The sequence below is a fragment of the Pomacea canaliculata genome, linkage group LG9, assembly GCF_003073045.1.
Source record: "Pomacea canaliculata isolate SZHN2017 linkage group LG9, ASM307304v1, whole genome shotgun sequence".
In the NCBI taxonomy this organism is placed as follows: Eukaryota; Metazoa; Mollusca; class Gastropoda; order Architaenioglossa; family Ampullariidae; genus Pomacea; species Pomacea canaliculata.
In genome coordinates this window covers 4,161,409-4,175,792 of record NC_037598.1, presented here as the reverse complement: position 1 = coordinate 4,175,792, position 14,384 = coordinate 4,161,409, and the positions used below count along the sequence as shown (strand labels likewise).

General features: G+C 40.1%; 2 protein-coding genes across 2 annotated transcripts in view; one reads left to right on the top strand and one right to left on the bottom strand.

The window, feature by feature from the left end:
* Nucleotides 1-174: 174 nt before the first annotated feature.
* On the bottom strand, nucleotides 175-5,086 carry LOC112572540 (26S proteasome non-ATPase regulatory subunit 6-like). The gene is made up of 8 exons (XM_025252269.1): nucleotides 4,942-5,086; nucleotides 3,691-3,896; nucleotides 2,894-3,039; nucleotides 2,172-2,391; nucleotides 1,833-1,941; nucleotides 1,184-1,352; nucleotides 972-1,077; nucleotides 175-487 (listed from the first exon to the last, which is right to left on the bottom strand). Exons 1-8 carry the CDS (start codon nucleotides 5,084-5,086, stop codon nucleotides 419-421), a joined length of 1,170 nt encoding a protein of 389 aa, XP_025108054.1. The 3' UTR covers nucleotides 175-418.
* A 68-nt stretch (nucleotides 5,087-5,154) lies between these two features.
* The window catches only part of LOC112572539 (protein arginine N-methyltransferase 6-like), a 23,033-nt gene continuing 13,803 nt past the window's right edge, over nucleotides 5,155-14,384 (top strand). Inside the window, exon 1 of the mRNA XM_025252268.1 lies at nucleotides 5,155-5,331. Within this exon, the coding sequence (XP_025108053.1) occupies nucleotides 5,252-5,331 (80 nt within the window). The 5' untranslated portion in view covers nucleotides 5,155-5,251. The remainder of the gene's footprint in view (nucleotides 5,332-14,384) is intronic.

Sequence of the window (14,384 nt, the reverse complement as noted above, 5' to 3'; positions counted from 1 at the left end):
TGCTGACTGTCATAAGAGTAACAGGAGAAAGTTAAATCTTATGCTACAGAACTGATAAGTGATGAGTCAAAAAACGATGTGGACAGCACCTTTTCAGGCATAAGAAATGGATTTCTAGATCATTTAACTTCTAGTAATGGCACGCATTAACATGCAGCATAACCCAAACAAAAGTTTTCAAAAACTTGCTTTACTGCACGATGAAGTTTATTTGCACAAGAATGTCCATATTTTCCTGACAACATATGAAGCACAAATGAGCTGTTTACAGCTACAATTAAATTATACTTGACCTATGTGATGTAACTGTGTCCATATACTTTTACAGTCAACATATTCACAAAGTCTAAAAGTCTGACACAGAAGTCCTGCTCACCATACAAACATAATTCTGAACATAAAAAACCATTAAGAGAAACTAAATGTTGATAACTCGACTCAGTTTTTGTATTCTGTTTAGCAAGATGTCTCCATGTTTGATGGTGGACTGAAATGGAAAAAAATGGAAAAACCATGAGAAAACAAAACAGTAAAACCTCCATATTGAGACTCGCTAAAATCCACCAAAATCAGGTTTCAACAGAGCGGTTGCAGCAGGAAAATCAACCAGCCTGCTTTCATTTCACAAACCATGTCTTCAAGCATCTATAAATTTAAGTTCATTTATTAAAATAATGCTCTTAAAAACCAAATGCTTTTCTTTTTATTTTCACTTGCACTCAGTCGTTCTTATTCTGCCACTGTAGCCCTTGACTTGAGATTGATAAGGGAACTAACTTTCCAGGTGGAAGCAATTGATCAGAGGTTGTATCTAAGAGGGGGTTGCAATTTGGAAGATCTTAATGAGGAAGTTTTACTGTAGTAGTTAGATTTTCTATCTGGAGACAGATGTAGCGCAAACTGCCTTAACTAGAAGTACATCTATTTATATTGGTTCATGCCCATAAATGCATACTTGAGAAGTCATTTACCTGATACTGCCAGTTCTTGCTGTCTGGCCTGTTTGTTTCCACAATGCCGCCAACTTTGTCTATCTTGCAATGAAGACGCCCAGCAGCTATGAATCGGGCCAGCTCCCTACAAAGAATATTAAAATTAAATAAATATGACAAAAGATCAAAAAACCTATTTGGGCCAGGGATTACTGATTTAAAACATGAGCATTCAATTTTTGGAAACTTACTGATCGATGAAGTCGACAGTGACACCAAATGAATCAGCCATGTAATCCAGTGTGAGACTGCGATAGGACTCCAGCAGTTGGGCATAGGCCATGATGCGCATCTCCCGCACATAATACCGGCAGTGTGCCGCAAGCAGTCGATCGTTTTTCATTATCTCTTCAACGTCAGCTGCCATCGTAAGAACAAGCACACAGCCATGTCACAAGGCCAAGAAAGTCATTTCTATTTATGCATAAATGAACTTTAATGCAAATCAGATAAAAATTCACAATACTGTAAGTTCCAAATTTGAAGAGTTAAAGCAACTTGCTTCTCTCTTTAGTGGTCTGGTGGTACAACGAATTGTGCCTGTCACCAATGCACCTAGGACTAGCTGCCAGTGGTTCAGATCTTGGCTCGGGCACAATGTTCTTTCTTCACATGTGGCATCTGTTTATTGGGCTGGCTGCTTTGCCATTATATAGCCTTAGTTGCTGGATCAGCATAAAACACCAATTCCTGCCCACCCCTCCCCCAACCTGTTTCTCTTCCTTTATAAATACGCAGTTCTAATGAGATTAAAATGAAGCATATTTTTGATAGACTGCATAAATAGTGCAAAATATGCTGTCCACAGATTATCTCACAAAAAAGATGACAAAGACCTACCAAGTGCTTGGAAGAAATCTCTGTAATGGCAGTCATACAGGGAAAACAGGTAGCGTCGGATTTTTGGCAGCCCATGAAGTACCTCCAGAATTTCAGAACCTTTCACCACCTTTACAAATTAACAACACAAAAAAATAAATCAGATACCTCTGAACATAGGTGAAAATGCCAGCTCCAGGCTTACCACACTACTCGAATAGACTCGATTGCCAAAGTACCCAGTTGTAAAAATTCTTAAAAAAACAAAAACCAAAAAAAAACAGTCAAATACTGAGACAAAATTGCCAATGGTTTTAAAGGAAGATGGAAGCACATTCCTTTCCCTTTAAGATGCAATACCTTTTCTCGCAGCTGAGGACGTTCCAGTGCAATAACACTGCAAAGTACAGTGTATGTAACAAATGTTGGATAGGTCATCAGTTCATAGGAAGTGAAAGTGGCAATGGTGTCCAAGAAGAGAGCAGCAGCTTCCTTGAACTGACGAATAGACATGCAGTAAACACCTTTGTACACCTTCAGCCGGTTGCGCCGATCCCAGTCACCCCCTTCATCTATCAATCTGCAGCAAAAAAGAAAATACCTCATTCCCCAGTCCAAGATTACTGATAACCAGGCTGCGCGAAAAAATAGTTTTGACAATAATTACAAAAATACCAAAGAAACAATGTACACTGAGCTGGTGATGTAGGTAGGGATGAATCAGTGTGAAGACACCAAGTGGACATTTAGTGATGTAGGCAGGCATCAGTTAGATGTTTAGTGCCTTAACTGAAGTGTCCTGAGCTTTGCAAGATGGGACATAGCAATGGACTGAGGTAATAGAAAAATTAATGAATTAAGTAGAAATGCAGAAAGAACATAAAATCTAGGCATAAAGATAGGTATTACAGACAAAAAAACATTTAGAATTGTTACAAAACCCCATCTAGTCCCCAACCCGACAAAAAAATCTGCCTATGGTTGTATTAATCATAAACTTATTTGTCAATAGTGATTGCTTCATAATAATCTGTTAACCTATTACCCTCAAAAACTTTGAAATGCAATGAATGAATGCTTACGTCTGTGCCTTTTCTAGATTTTTGTTGATAAGATCATGATCCATGTAGAACAAACCCAAACGGATCAGCTGAAACACAAGGTCAAGTCGGTAGCCCAAAGCTACTGTTTTGTCATATGTTTTCCGGAACTGTGAAAGGGCAGCTGCCTGGAATACAAAATAAATTCCATAATACTAGAAAAGTTTGTTCTTTTACACAAGTATCTTTTAAAAAACTAAATTGTCAGTCTGACACGGTATTTTAACTTGCAAAACTAGTTGTAGAGTCTTAGCAAAAGCTCAGTAAATTTGGGCATTGTAGCATACAATCATGTTCCTGTATCTAGCAAGTTTTTTATGATTTAACACACCCTCTTCCCCCCAAGATATGAAAATTAAAGAAAAAAATGGTTTCATAGCTAAGCAAGAAAGGGCCATAACACGGTGAAACCCACAGCCCAGATGTGCCCAATACCTGACTCTTCTTTTGTCCCTGTATATGCTTATTTATCATTAAATTTGCCCCCATTCTGCTTCTAGCATTCTTGCTGTTCACATGAGCTGCTACTACATATAGCATTTGATTTCACATAACTTCAGTAGGTCTTGGTATGCATTGCCATACCAGGAGATACAGGAGAAATACTGTACTAGCCTTTGCTTCCTTGCAGAGCTACTTAATAAGTGCCCTCTAGAATAAATAAAGTTGTATTATATCTTATTAATAATATGTAATTTTCAAGATGCCATAGAATCATTAACTACCAAATGTTCTACATAATATTCTTACATGAAATGTGAAAATAGTTTACATTATACCTTGTCTCCAATTCTGCACAAGTATTCAGCCTTTGACAGGAGGGAATCTCTTATTTCGGTCTCGCCTAGGTTCTTCTCAGCATCCTCAATGGCTTCATCTAGTTGCTTTAGCTTTTCTTCATTAGCTGCTTTCATTGTTTGCTGCAATTTCTCGTCAACTTTCCAGGAAAGGTCTCTGCATACTTCTTCATAAAATGGAGCCATATCTGATTAAAAAAAAAACAAAAACAAGGCAAAATGATTCAGCACTTCAGGCCTTCTTAAGTTGCAATGCTGGTCTCACTTATGTCTCCACCCACCCTCTACCTCTACACACACATACACTTGAAGCATAAACTGAAATATATCAACCATAGGCTTCCAGACCTGTCATCAATTCTTGCTACAGTACTATAAAATCTCCTGGTCTTTTAACCACATTTATTCTAAGCATGGTTCATTCTTCTGTTTATCTGACCATAGCTCAGTGAAGCTAGTATGAGGGTGACAACATTTCTACACCTACCATCAATAATATCTACCTCATTTTTAAATGTCTTTAGAAATGAAGCCTCCACAACATGAGCTAGTCACGAGAAAATTGTTTCCATCTGATGCTACTACATCAAGGATTTGGGCACAAGCTTATGTGCTGTTGCTTAGGGGAAAGGACTTATTTGATACAATTTCTTTCATTGGATTGTTGGATCTATCTGTTGTGCTACATTCCTCTTAAATAGACACCTTTGTGTCCCTCATTGCATGGTTGCTGAAGCCATGCTTACATCAACTACTAGCATAATGCTCTAACAAGATGGAGTGATATATCTGTCAATGAACATTAGGTCATTGAACCAAAGCTGAGCTTCAGTACAAACATCATAATAACTTTCAGCTACTTTCTGGAGCAGAAGACAATCTTCACTAATCTGAGGTATTTTTCGAATTCATTTGTGCTTGTTCATTAAAAGCAGTCATACATGTCATATAAGATCCAAGTTTGAAAATGGAACATCATATCAAGGAAATGGCTCAAAAAACATTAATTCATCGCGTTTTTGTCTGGCATTATTTACTACTTCAAAAGTCAAAAGCTTGCGATGTGAATGTGAAGGACCTTCTCCCATTACATTAGATGCAATTTAAATTCATTTAGACAGAGATCCAGTTTCTGACTAACGATTTTTTTCCACTGAACGAACATTTAAGTTTCAAAATAGCAGAAAGGTCTTTCTCTGCCATTATTTTAGTCTAAGGTGAAAGGTAACTTACTGTCAGCTTTGATTGCCTCCAAAAGTTTCGATCGAGAAGCTTCGTCATTTTTATAAAATTCTGTTCCAAGTCGAAATTTGAGCTGAGCAAGCTCCAAATTAGGGTTTTTGGGCAACCCTTCTTCTTCTAAATTCTCCACAGGCATGTTGTCTGTCGGCGGAAGTTACTAGGCAGAAATTTACGCATGCGCGGCTAAGGGAGAGCATCCAGACACATAGAGTGCTTTCCTCCTGTTTCTATTGCACGCGGATTGAATTGGGTGCGCGCTGAAACGCATACATCGAAGAAGAAGAAGAAAATTGTTTTCAAAATGAAACATCCTCTGAATTATCTGGAGGAGAAAGAGCAAGAAAAGCATCAACTAAAAGACGCTGAACCATTGCAAAAGAGGTGGGGTTATTTTGTTTCAGTTTCCACATTTCCTTCCACATCCCTGGCACGTGAGTGTGATATACAGTGAGCTGAGTAAAGCCGAAGGTTCAATGAAATTACCGTAAATTTTGGTCTACTGAACGTACCTGTTTGTAAGCCGCATCCACTAATTTATTTTAAGATCTTGATTTTTTTCACAAACAAGCTGCACTTGAAAGCTGGATCGTAGGCTTTTCGTCTCATTTTCGGCATGATAAGAGTGTGTGCTTCAGCAACTGACCCGAAGGCTTTAATTGTATGTTGCTTTGATTTAAAAATGCGAACAGTTAACCGTGTAACAACGTTAACAGTCAGCACTTTAGCACAAAGCTCATTGAAAAATTAACTGGAATAGAAAAAAAAAAAAAATCCGCAAGCAAGCCCCTTATCGCTGCTTAAGCCGCAGTGTTTAAAGCGGGGTTAAAAAAAAGTCTTACAGTCCTAAATTTACGGTAAGTGCTTTGTGATGCATTCAACTGTTCTTTCCGATTTCTTCACAAAAATGTGGCGATTAATAGACCAGTTACAAACTAATGTTTATGCCTATGAGACTATGGCCATTGACAATCTTGTACATTTTTTATTTTATTTTTTGCCTTCTGTATTTTTTAGATTCCCCCCAACTGAAAAATATTTTTGAAATAGTTTTTACACTTTTAAAGCTTAAACGTCGTTGGATTTTGATAGAATATCTATGACGCAGCTTTGAAATTGTGTGATATTGTGAACCATTTCGATTTTTGAAGATTGCATTGAGCTGCAGTAGAGATGAAGCATGCAGGAACTTAGTTTTTGCATTCACCTATTAGCATCAGAGATGCAATTGCACCACTTGAGGGCATGCACACGTCTTCTGACAATGGAAGCATAAGCAGATTAACAGAAGAGAATGAGGTGTGGAGTTGTGTGCTCTTAATTAATGAGCTTTAATGAAGTCATGATAAAAATATTTTAGTTTTTTTGCATAGGTTAAAATTATTCCTGGGCCATCCTGAAAGGGCAAGCAGATAGCTGAGTGTGCGATAAAATTCCAGAGCACTGGAATCTGAAGCCAAAGGCATGACAGTTCAAAACCTGTGTAGAACAGCAAACATTTCCTAGCTGATTGGTATGGGTACCTAACCATAGAGAGCTGGGTAAGGTAAGGGAGTGAGGGAAAAGAGGAAGGCACTGCCCTCATAGGAAGTTGGTCCAGATAAAAGTGCAGTTTCTAACACCCCAGTGATCAAACAAGTTAGGTTCAACATTTATCATTACCTTCATAAAATGGAGTGGTACTTGACTTACCTTATGTTATGCATTGTCCATTGCTGACAACCAAACCTTACCTACCTTGTGGGCTCTACCCTACTTCCACCAGGTAAGGTTTGTTGTCTTGCATACTTATGAGTATGACCTCTGTTCATAGTGCTGCAGCTGCATATACAAACATGCTCATTAGTGACCTCCATAGTTACTGGTTGGTAAATAAACTTTTAAAAACAAACACACTCTGGAACAAATTTCATCGGCTAAATATATACGACCCCATAAATGTCAAAAGCATTCCTGCCAGATTTTATGAGGATTGGACAGGTAGTGTAGATTTGTATAGATCTAAATCAAAAGTATACATAGGCTTAGTTTTATTTATAAAATGATCATCCTATTGGCACTGATGGAATTTTTTTGCATGCGTGTCTCTGTTTTTTGAACATACTGAGTTTAGAAAGGGGATAAGTAGCAGGAATGAAGGAGGCTCTACAATGCTTTGTTTAGCACTGGGATGGGATAATCCTGTAGGTGACAAACTCCTTGATTCACCAGTGTAGCCATGTAGTGGTTGATCTGCAAGCTAGTTTGTGCCTTCAGTTCTTGACAGTTTACTCAAAGGTGTAGCATAAAAAAATGAAAAATTTTGTCAGTGGGCAAGCAAGAGTTCAAAGGTTACATGATTATTATCTCTGCTGAGTGTGTTGTGGGCACCAAATTTTAGCCATAGTCTATATAGCTCAAAAAAAAAATGTATGGCAAATACCTGAAAAGGTTTGGGTAAATTGTAAAGTGTTATAATATAACTTTGTTTCTGTTTCTGAAAAAAAAAAACAAGTGGGATATTTAGTTATGAGCCGAATTTAGGTAATTTTTGGTGGTCAAATCTCTGACATGGTTGAAAGTCCCCCTGTATTGGGAAACAAGTTTATACTTGGAATGGTGACCAAAATAATAGAGCCCAAAACATTTAACTTTGCATATAAATATTTACATATAACGTTTGCCAAACCTGGTCAAAAGTTTGACTTATTTATTTAGTTAATAAGATTCCTCTGCTGGTTGACTTGTCAGCTTTTGATTTGGAGTGGCGTCCCTTCGTGTGGCAGGCGGCTCTCCGCGATTTTTGTATTTTTATCAGTTTATTGTGTACGCCGGTGCTTTTTTCGTTGCTGTGCAGGACTGTCTGAGTTTTGTTTTCTTTACGATTTTCGGATTTACCGTCAACTGCCGGTCTTTTATGCCTGATTGTTTCTTTTGAGGATCTTGAAGATCACACAGTCAGTCCTTTGCTTTAAACATTTTCACGCAGTTTCCTCAGGTTTGTGATTGCATCGACACCAGCAGACTTCTGAGGATTTCAGCTCCGTTGACCCGAGTCTCTGTTGATGTATTCTGCCTTCCTATTGACGACTCAATGGCTTTCCGAGCTGTAGATCTGAGCTGAGGGCCGTTGAGAGCCAGCACGGGCCCCGGGACAGACGACTTGCTAAAACAAGTTGCTGGTAAAGATTCAAGAGTGACAAGAAGCTAAAGACAGACAAAAGTTATGTCAGTCAAATCAGTAACAAAGCATTGTGGTTGTTCCCAGTCTCAGCTGTCTGATTGTTCACCCGCAAGTCAGCCTTACGATATCACCTCCCCACCATTGGCAGACAACAAGGTGATGGTCACTTTAAACATCATGAGTCGTGGTCATCGTGCAGTTTGACAGGCGGGCTGTGTCTATCAGCTATACATAGGAGTAGACAAAGGTCCAGAAGATAAAACCACAGTGCATCAAGCTCAGCTCTCGTCAACAGGACTGCAGGTGGCAGTGGATTGATGTAGAAAACTTAAATCGCGAGTTCTCTTATGTACAGAAAGAAGTTGTATTAACCAGACAGTTACAATATGCGACTATTCTCGCACATTATCGAAGTTTCGTCCATCGCGATGAACTGTGGACAGTCTTGCGCTTTGAACCTAGCCTTTAACGATGGGGGAAAACTCTATACAAACCAACATATTATCATTATTTAGTGTCGATTGTGCCCAGTAAGAAATGTATTGTCAACTTTTGAGTTACTGCTTTATTGGGGAAATAGCGAAACACTCTTGGTGTCCCTTTACTAAGGCACATATTCAGCTACTGGTGCACAAAGCTTTTTAGTGGAGGGGGAGATAAATGGTTGTTGTGGCATCAGCTACGCAACTCTCTCACTTGCTTTTCTTTTCTTTTCTCCGCTTTGTCGCTTTCTTTCTCTCACATTCTTCCCTCTAAACGCCCGTCGCTCCCTTGCTCTCCCTTCCTCTCTCTTCAATACCATCTCAAATTATAGCGTTGTCTACGTTTAATTTGTGTATTACAGCTATCAGTCAATGACTAGACCATGACCGAAAGGACTATCCCTGCCAACTTCGGTGGAAATCAAACAAACAACTGTAAATTTGTGGAGGTTTCAGTCGCCGCCCGCCACACACACATCGCTATCACACTCTGCTTTATTTGTAACCTAGATGGTTGTTTTACGCTGATCACTCTCTTCCAGCACCTTGGCAACGTTTTTGTGCCTGTTCAACCATGTTCATGATGCGAGAGAGTTGATGAAGTAAAACCTTTACAGGTCTACACTCAATCGCACGTTATTGATTCTCCACTGGGGCAAGATTTTTTTTTAAAGTTTAGTTTAAAATAGCAGAAGACTCAAAAGAAATCTGACTATCGAAGACGAAATTCCGATAGTTAAGTAGTGGTTTAAATGGGGCCTTCAGACAGCTGAACGAAAAACAAAAATAAACGATCCTTAAACGCGTGAAGAGGATTTCATTAACTGCAAGTCGGTATGAGCTCTGGAAAAATGAAGGGGAGGAAAAATGAAAGCCGCAGGGAAAAAGGAGGACAATTGGGTGCATAGCCAGCATGGATCACTCAGGACACGCACACAACACAGCAGCAACAGCGTTCGGACCCCAGTAAACACACCACTCGGGGATGTGTGCCACAGGCAAGAACAGGAAGTTGCAGAAAGTAGCTTCCACTGGCATACACGTCGGACCTCCCGACTCCTCCTTCTCTTGCACGTGCTTTTATACCCCTCGCAGCGCCGCACCGCATTCAGCGCAGGTGCCTTGGCAACCCCTTTCCTTCTCTCTCGGCGCTGAAGTGCTACGTATTTCTCGCTTTTTTCCCCCGAAAAGAGGTGATTGAGACAATCGAGAAGGGTTGTTGACCATCAGCATGACCATCTTCTGCAAACTTATAAAATTTGCAACAGGATAGGTCAGCTCTGCGGGACTTGGAACCGCAGTTCGTGAGGAGAACGTTTCACCTGTCGCTCTTGCGCTCCCAGCATGCTGCGCGGTACACCTTACATCAGCGTGCAGCATCAGTCAACCGCAACGGAGTAGCCTATCTTTTCACCCTACTTTGTTTTTTATGGCATCGGTTTCGCCCACGCACGACTGCTTTTTCGAGAACTTGCGGAATGCCTCAGTGCAAGCACACTGCATTCTAACCTTCAGCTTGTTGCCCATGTTCGCACTCTTTTCTTTCTCCGAGTGGCGGCATTGTCCGCTAATCTGTGGCTTTAAGTGCCATCTAAGCCTCACCTTCTACAGAATATAGAATGTCTTTTGAGCTCAACGTTTTTATAGCCGATCAAGTCCGGTTTATTTTCCACTGTGTAAGTCTGTAGGGGATTCAACTGCCGCTTGTCATTAAGAAATTATAAAGGATATTTTTTTTCTGTACGGGGGGGGGTGGGTGGGTATTTTTCCTGTTCACACCTCGTTAGCTTTTTGAAGAATGAATGCATGACATCATCACTCTAGATTTTGTGATGCTGAACACTGGGGTGTGTCTTTAACGTGTCATAGTCCCAAACACTTTGGTGGACGGGGTATGGCATACAAGACAAGTGTACACCACAGCCCACACTCTGTTGAAACTTCGTTAAAAATTACTCTTTTTCCCCCTGTCAATTTAAAATAAAAGGTAAAAACTGTACGTGCATTGAGAGTGAATAGCAGAGGGGTGGGAGAGGAACTGAACCGCACTTTATTGTTTAGACCGTCAGCCCATCACACGGGGCGTCAAAAAACGAGTTAATTAACAGCAAAGAAATTGGAAAACGAACGAATCAGCAACATTACCTGAGGGACAGAAGTAGCTCATTCAGCTTACATCTCTCTCTTTTCTTAGTCTCTAACCCCTGTTTCTGCTAGTGGCTACATTTCCACGTTTATTTAGCGAATTTCTGATTTGATCCTTGATTATGGATTGCTCGTATTTCATACCTCCCTTATAAAAATACAGTTATCCGCCAAAGAAAGTTCTTTCTCTTTCTATAAAATCTCTCTTCTGGCGTATCGTTAGTGTTTGCATCAGGAGGAAGGTTTGTGTTGTTGCTTGCAGCTAGCACGCGCTGTTCTCAAACTTCTCCTTGTTTTATTACAGCTCCTTTCTTTCCTCCCTACTTTTGGACCATTTCCAAGATATTTTTAGTGTCGTTCTCTGCAACTCTCGCCAACTTCATCGTTGGAGGGTATCCCCACTGGCTAAATATTGCTCCAAACAGACTCTTCAGCAACGAGCACACATTTCTCAAATCTTCCTTCTTAAATGCATTTTGACGAGATAGTTTTCTTCCACGAGTTTGTTGCACGTTTTGTGCTGACTTTTCCGGTATTTATCTGATCGTAAACTCACTACCGGCAAGTTTGAAACTTGAACATTGTTCGCATACCCGTTTCTTTCTTAGTCGGCTGCGAGTGGGGTTTATGGGTAAGGGTGGGAGGAAGAGATATCGGGAGGTCCGCCGCCACTGGCTATTCGCAATGCTGTCTTGCATCAGTGCAAATTTCTCTTAATTCCTACACTTCGTAAGAAAAAAGAAAAATAGTCGCCATCATTGGTCTCACTAAGCAATGCTGCCAGTGGAGTTTATTGTCCTCCTTTTTTTATACCCCTCTATTGACAGATTTCCTTTTCTTTACATCCTGTAATTTGTTTTCACTTTCCAATAGAAGCCAATAAGTCAATACTTAATGGAGTCGTGGTGGAATGCATTTCTGAATGAAAGTCAGTTCCATGGTGTTCTTTGGAAGTAATTTGTTTTTTTGGAGTCAGTTTAGCGAACTACTTGATTCCGTGTTGCTATTGAATGGTGAACAGCTCAGAGCATTAGCATCCAAATCCTGGAACCGCTCCGGTTCGATACCCATGTTGATTAGCGAAACTCTCCAGTTGACCTTATTTCGGGAATGGGAACCTTACTCCATATAGGATTGAAGAAAGTAAAGCAGTGGGGGAGAGAGGGGAACCGACCTTGCAAAATAATACTGGTCTCGACAATAGTTGAGTCTCTCAACACCTCACCCACTGTCCTCCACCCCCACCGTCGACATACTAAACGAGAGGACGACACTTAGTTTACAGGATATTGATGTACAGCCACCTTTTGTTTGTTGCGCTGAATGCTGTCTACGCCTCATTACACACATAAGATCAAGCGGCTTGCTTTTCTGGCCTTTTGACACAAGAGAAGACCGATACTAGACACTGCCATGAAAAAATAACAACAGGTTAGAGAATTATCTTTACTTTTTAAGACTTTTACGTGATGAAAAGTGATGTTTCCTAATTATTTTTCAAGACAAGATTATCCGTTTTTGTAACACAACTTATTATCGTGGAGCTTGCTACTGTTTGTTTCACACAACACAAACAAAAAGTGAATCTCTTGTGATAGTAATAGAAGGACATCATCTTCATACACATAGAAAGAAATTACTAAAGCACTCTCCATTACAAGACGAAAACATTCATGCGCGTCAGTTTGGTATTTTGAAATTTCAGTTTTAAAACTTTATGCACGTTTTACTCACTTTTTGTTCCCCCATTACTTTCCTTAACTGCAGCCCCCTCTCCATCCTCATCCTGTAATTCTTTTAAAACCTTGCAGATGGTAGAAGAGTAGAATCGTTATAAATAACAAATAGCACGGCTGACATGTCTGGTGGAGTTGTTCGGAGAATATCTGGGGGCGGAAAGGCTGGTTTGAAAGTGTTATTGTGATCGAGTTCAAACAGCTTCACTTTACACCAATGAATTCGGTAAGTGAACTCCATTACTTACTTATTTGCTGTCCATTCAATTATCATTAAGTTTGCTGTGTAGTCAACTGGCGTGAAATTTTGGTGCTTTACCGGTTAGAATTTTGAGACCCCCCCAGAACAAAAACAAAACAACAACAACAACAACAACAACAACAACAACAACAACAACAAACCAAACTTGTCCCACCCCTGCCGGGCTGGTTTCGATGTTCTCAGCGGAAGAATTCTATCGGCATATATCTATCAACCGATTCGTTTGATCTTAATAAGACCCGCCATGCAAAGTTGTTATCATTTGAGAAAAGGATTTTTGAGCTTGCTTGCCCGCAATGCCACAGAGTGCTGTGTGAATGTGAACTAATGAGCACAGTAAAGTTGTTGGAGGAGTTTTTGACCGTGTTTATCAATACCATATTTTAATATTTATATTTTTAGATATTAAATAACCAGGCTCTCACCTTTTTGCGCTCGCTCACTGCACGCTCCAGTAATGTGGATACCCACGTGACCTACCTGGCGGCAACGACCTTACTCCAGATAGGATTGAGGAAGGTAACGCAGCGGAAGGGGAGGGAGGGGAGAGTGGAGTCGTCCTTGCAAAAGAAAGCTGATCTCCGACTAAAGTGTAGTTTCTAACACCTCACCCTCTGTCCTCCACCCCCACCGCCAACAAAAGACGGGGCGACACTTTGTTTACTCTGTGTGAAGGTTGTAACTAATCTTTCTTTACTGCGCTGAATGCTTTCCACGTCTCATTAAACAAGATCAAGGTGCTTGGTTTTCCGCCTCTTTTGACACGAGAGAAGACCGATACTAGACACTGCCGTTAAAAATTGACAACTGGTCAGAGGATTATCTTTACTTTTTAAGACTTTTACGTGATGAAAAGTGATATTAATTATTTTCAGGATAAGATTAATCGTGCTTAGAGCTAGGAAACCGGACCACGCCACCCCTCTCCGTTTTCTACACTGGCTTCCCATCCGTTCTGGCATCCAATACAAATTGTCCGTGCTGTGTTCTAATTTCTTTACTGGCTCCTGCCCTGATTATTTCTCTCAACTGCTCCTCCCTTACATCCCAGCTAGACAACTCCGCCCCTCGTCTGATGATCGTCTCCTTACTCTTCCTGTCACCACACAACAACATATGGACACAAGATGTTTAGGTATTGGCAGCGAAACAGTGAAACTCACTCTCTCTTTCCATATCCGCCACCTATCCCGCTATTGAATCCTTTAAATGTGACTGAAAACACACCTCTTCTGTAAACATTACTCATAACACCCTTTCCCATAATGCTAGTCGTTTTTCACACCCTTCCTTTTGCTATATCATGTTACTCTCTTGTTCTTGTCGTCGGCGTTGTTTTTATTGCATTGAGAGGAGCAAAATGAGAGCTCCACGTGGAAAAACTAGATAAGAAGGAAGAAAACTAATGTTTTCACAAGTGTTAGATGAGAACTTCCACGTCATTGGTGGATGTACAATGTGCCAATAGTTTATTTCCGCTGCATAGCTTTTAAATAAGTGTATTTCATGGAAGTCATGTCCGTTTTAAGATACAAAAATGCTGAAGAAAATAATAAAAAGAGGTTTCGAAAGTAGCTTAATCAGTTGTGTTGTTGAGGTACCAGCTGTAAAACTGTTATCTTTTTCTCAATATTTACAATACCGAAACC

What these genes read in the sequence shown, in the direction of transcription:
- LOC112572540 (XM_025252269.1), bottom strand. Translation starts at nt 5,086, where the DNA reads ATGCCTGTGGAGAATTTAGAAGAAGAAGGGTTGCCCAAAAACCCTAAT. An exon ending in TGTGCAGAATTGGAGACAAG is followed by an intron (nt 3,040 to 3,690) that starts GTATAATGTAAA and finishes TTTGTATTCCAG; the next exon opens with GCAGCTGCCCTTTCACAGTT. An exon ending in GTCCTCAGCTGCGAGAAAAG is followed by an intron (nt 1,942 to 2,171) that starts GTATTGCATCTT and finishes TAATTTGTAAAG; the next exon opens with GTGGTGAAAGGTTCTGAAAT.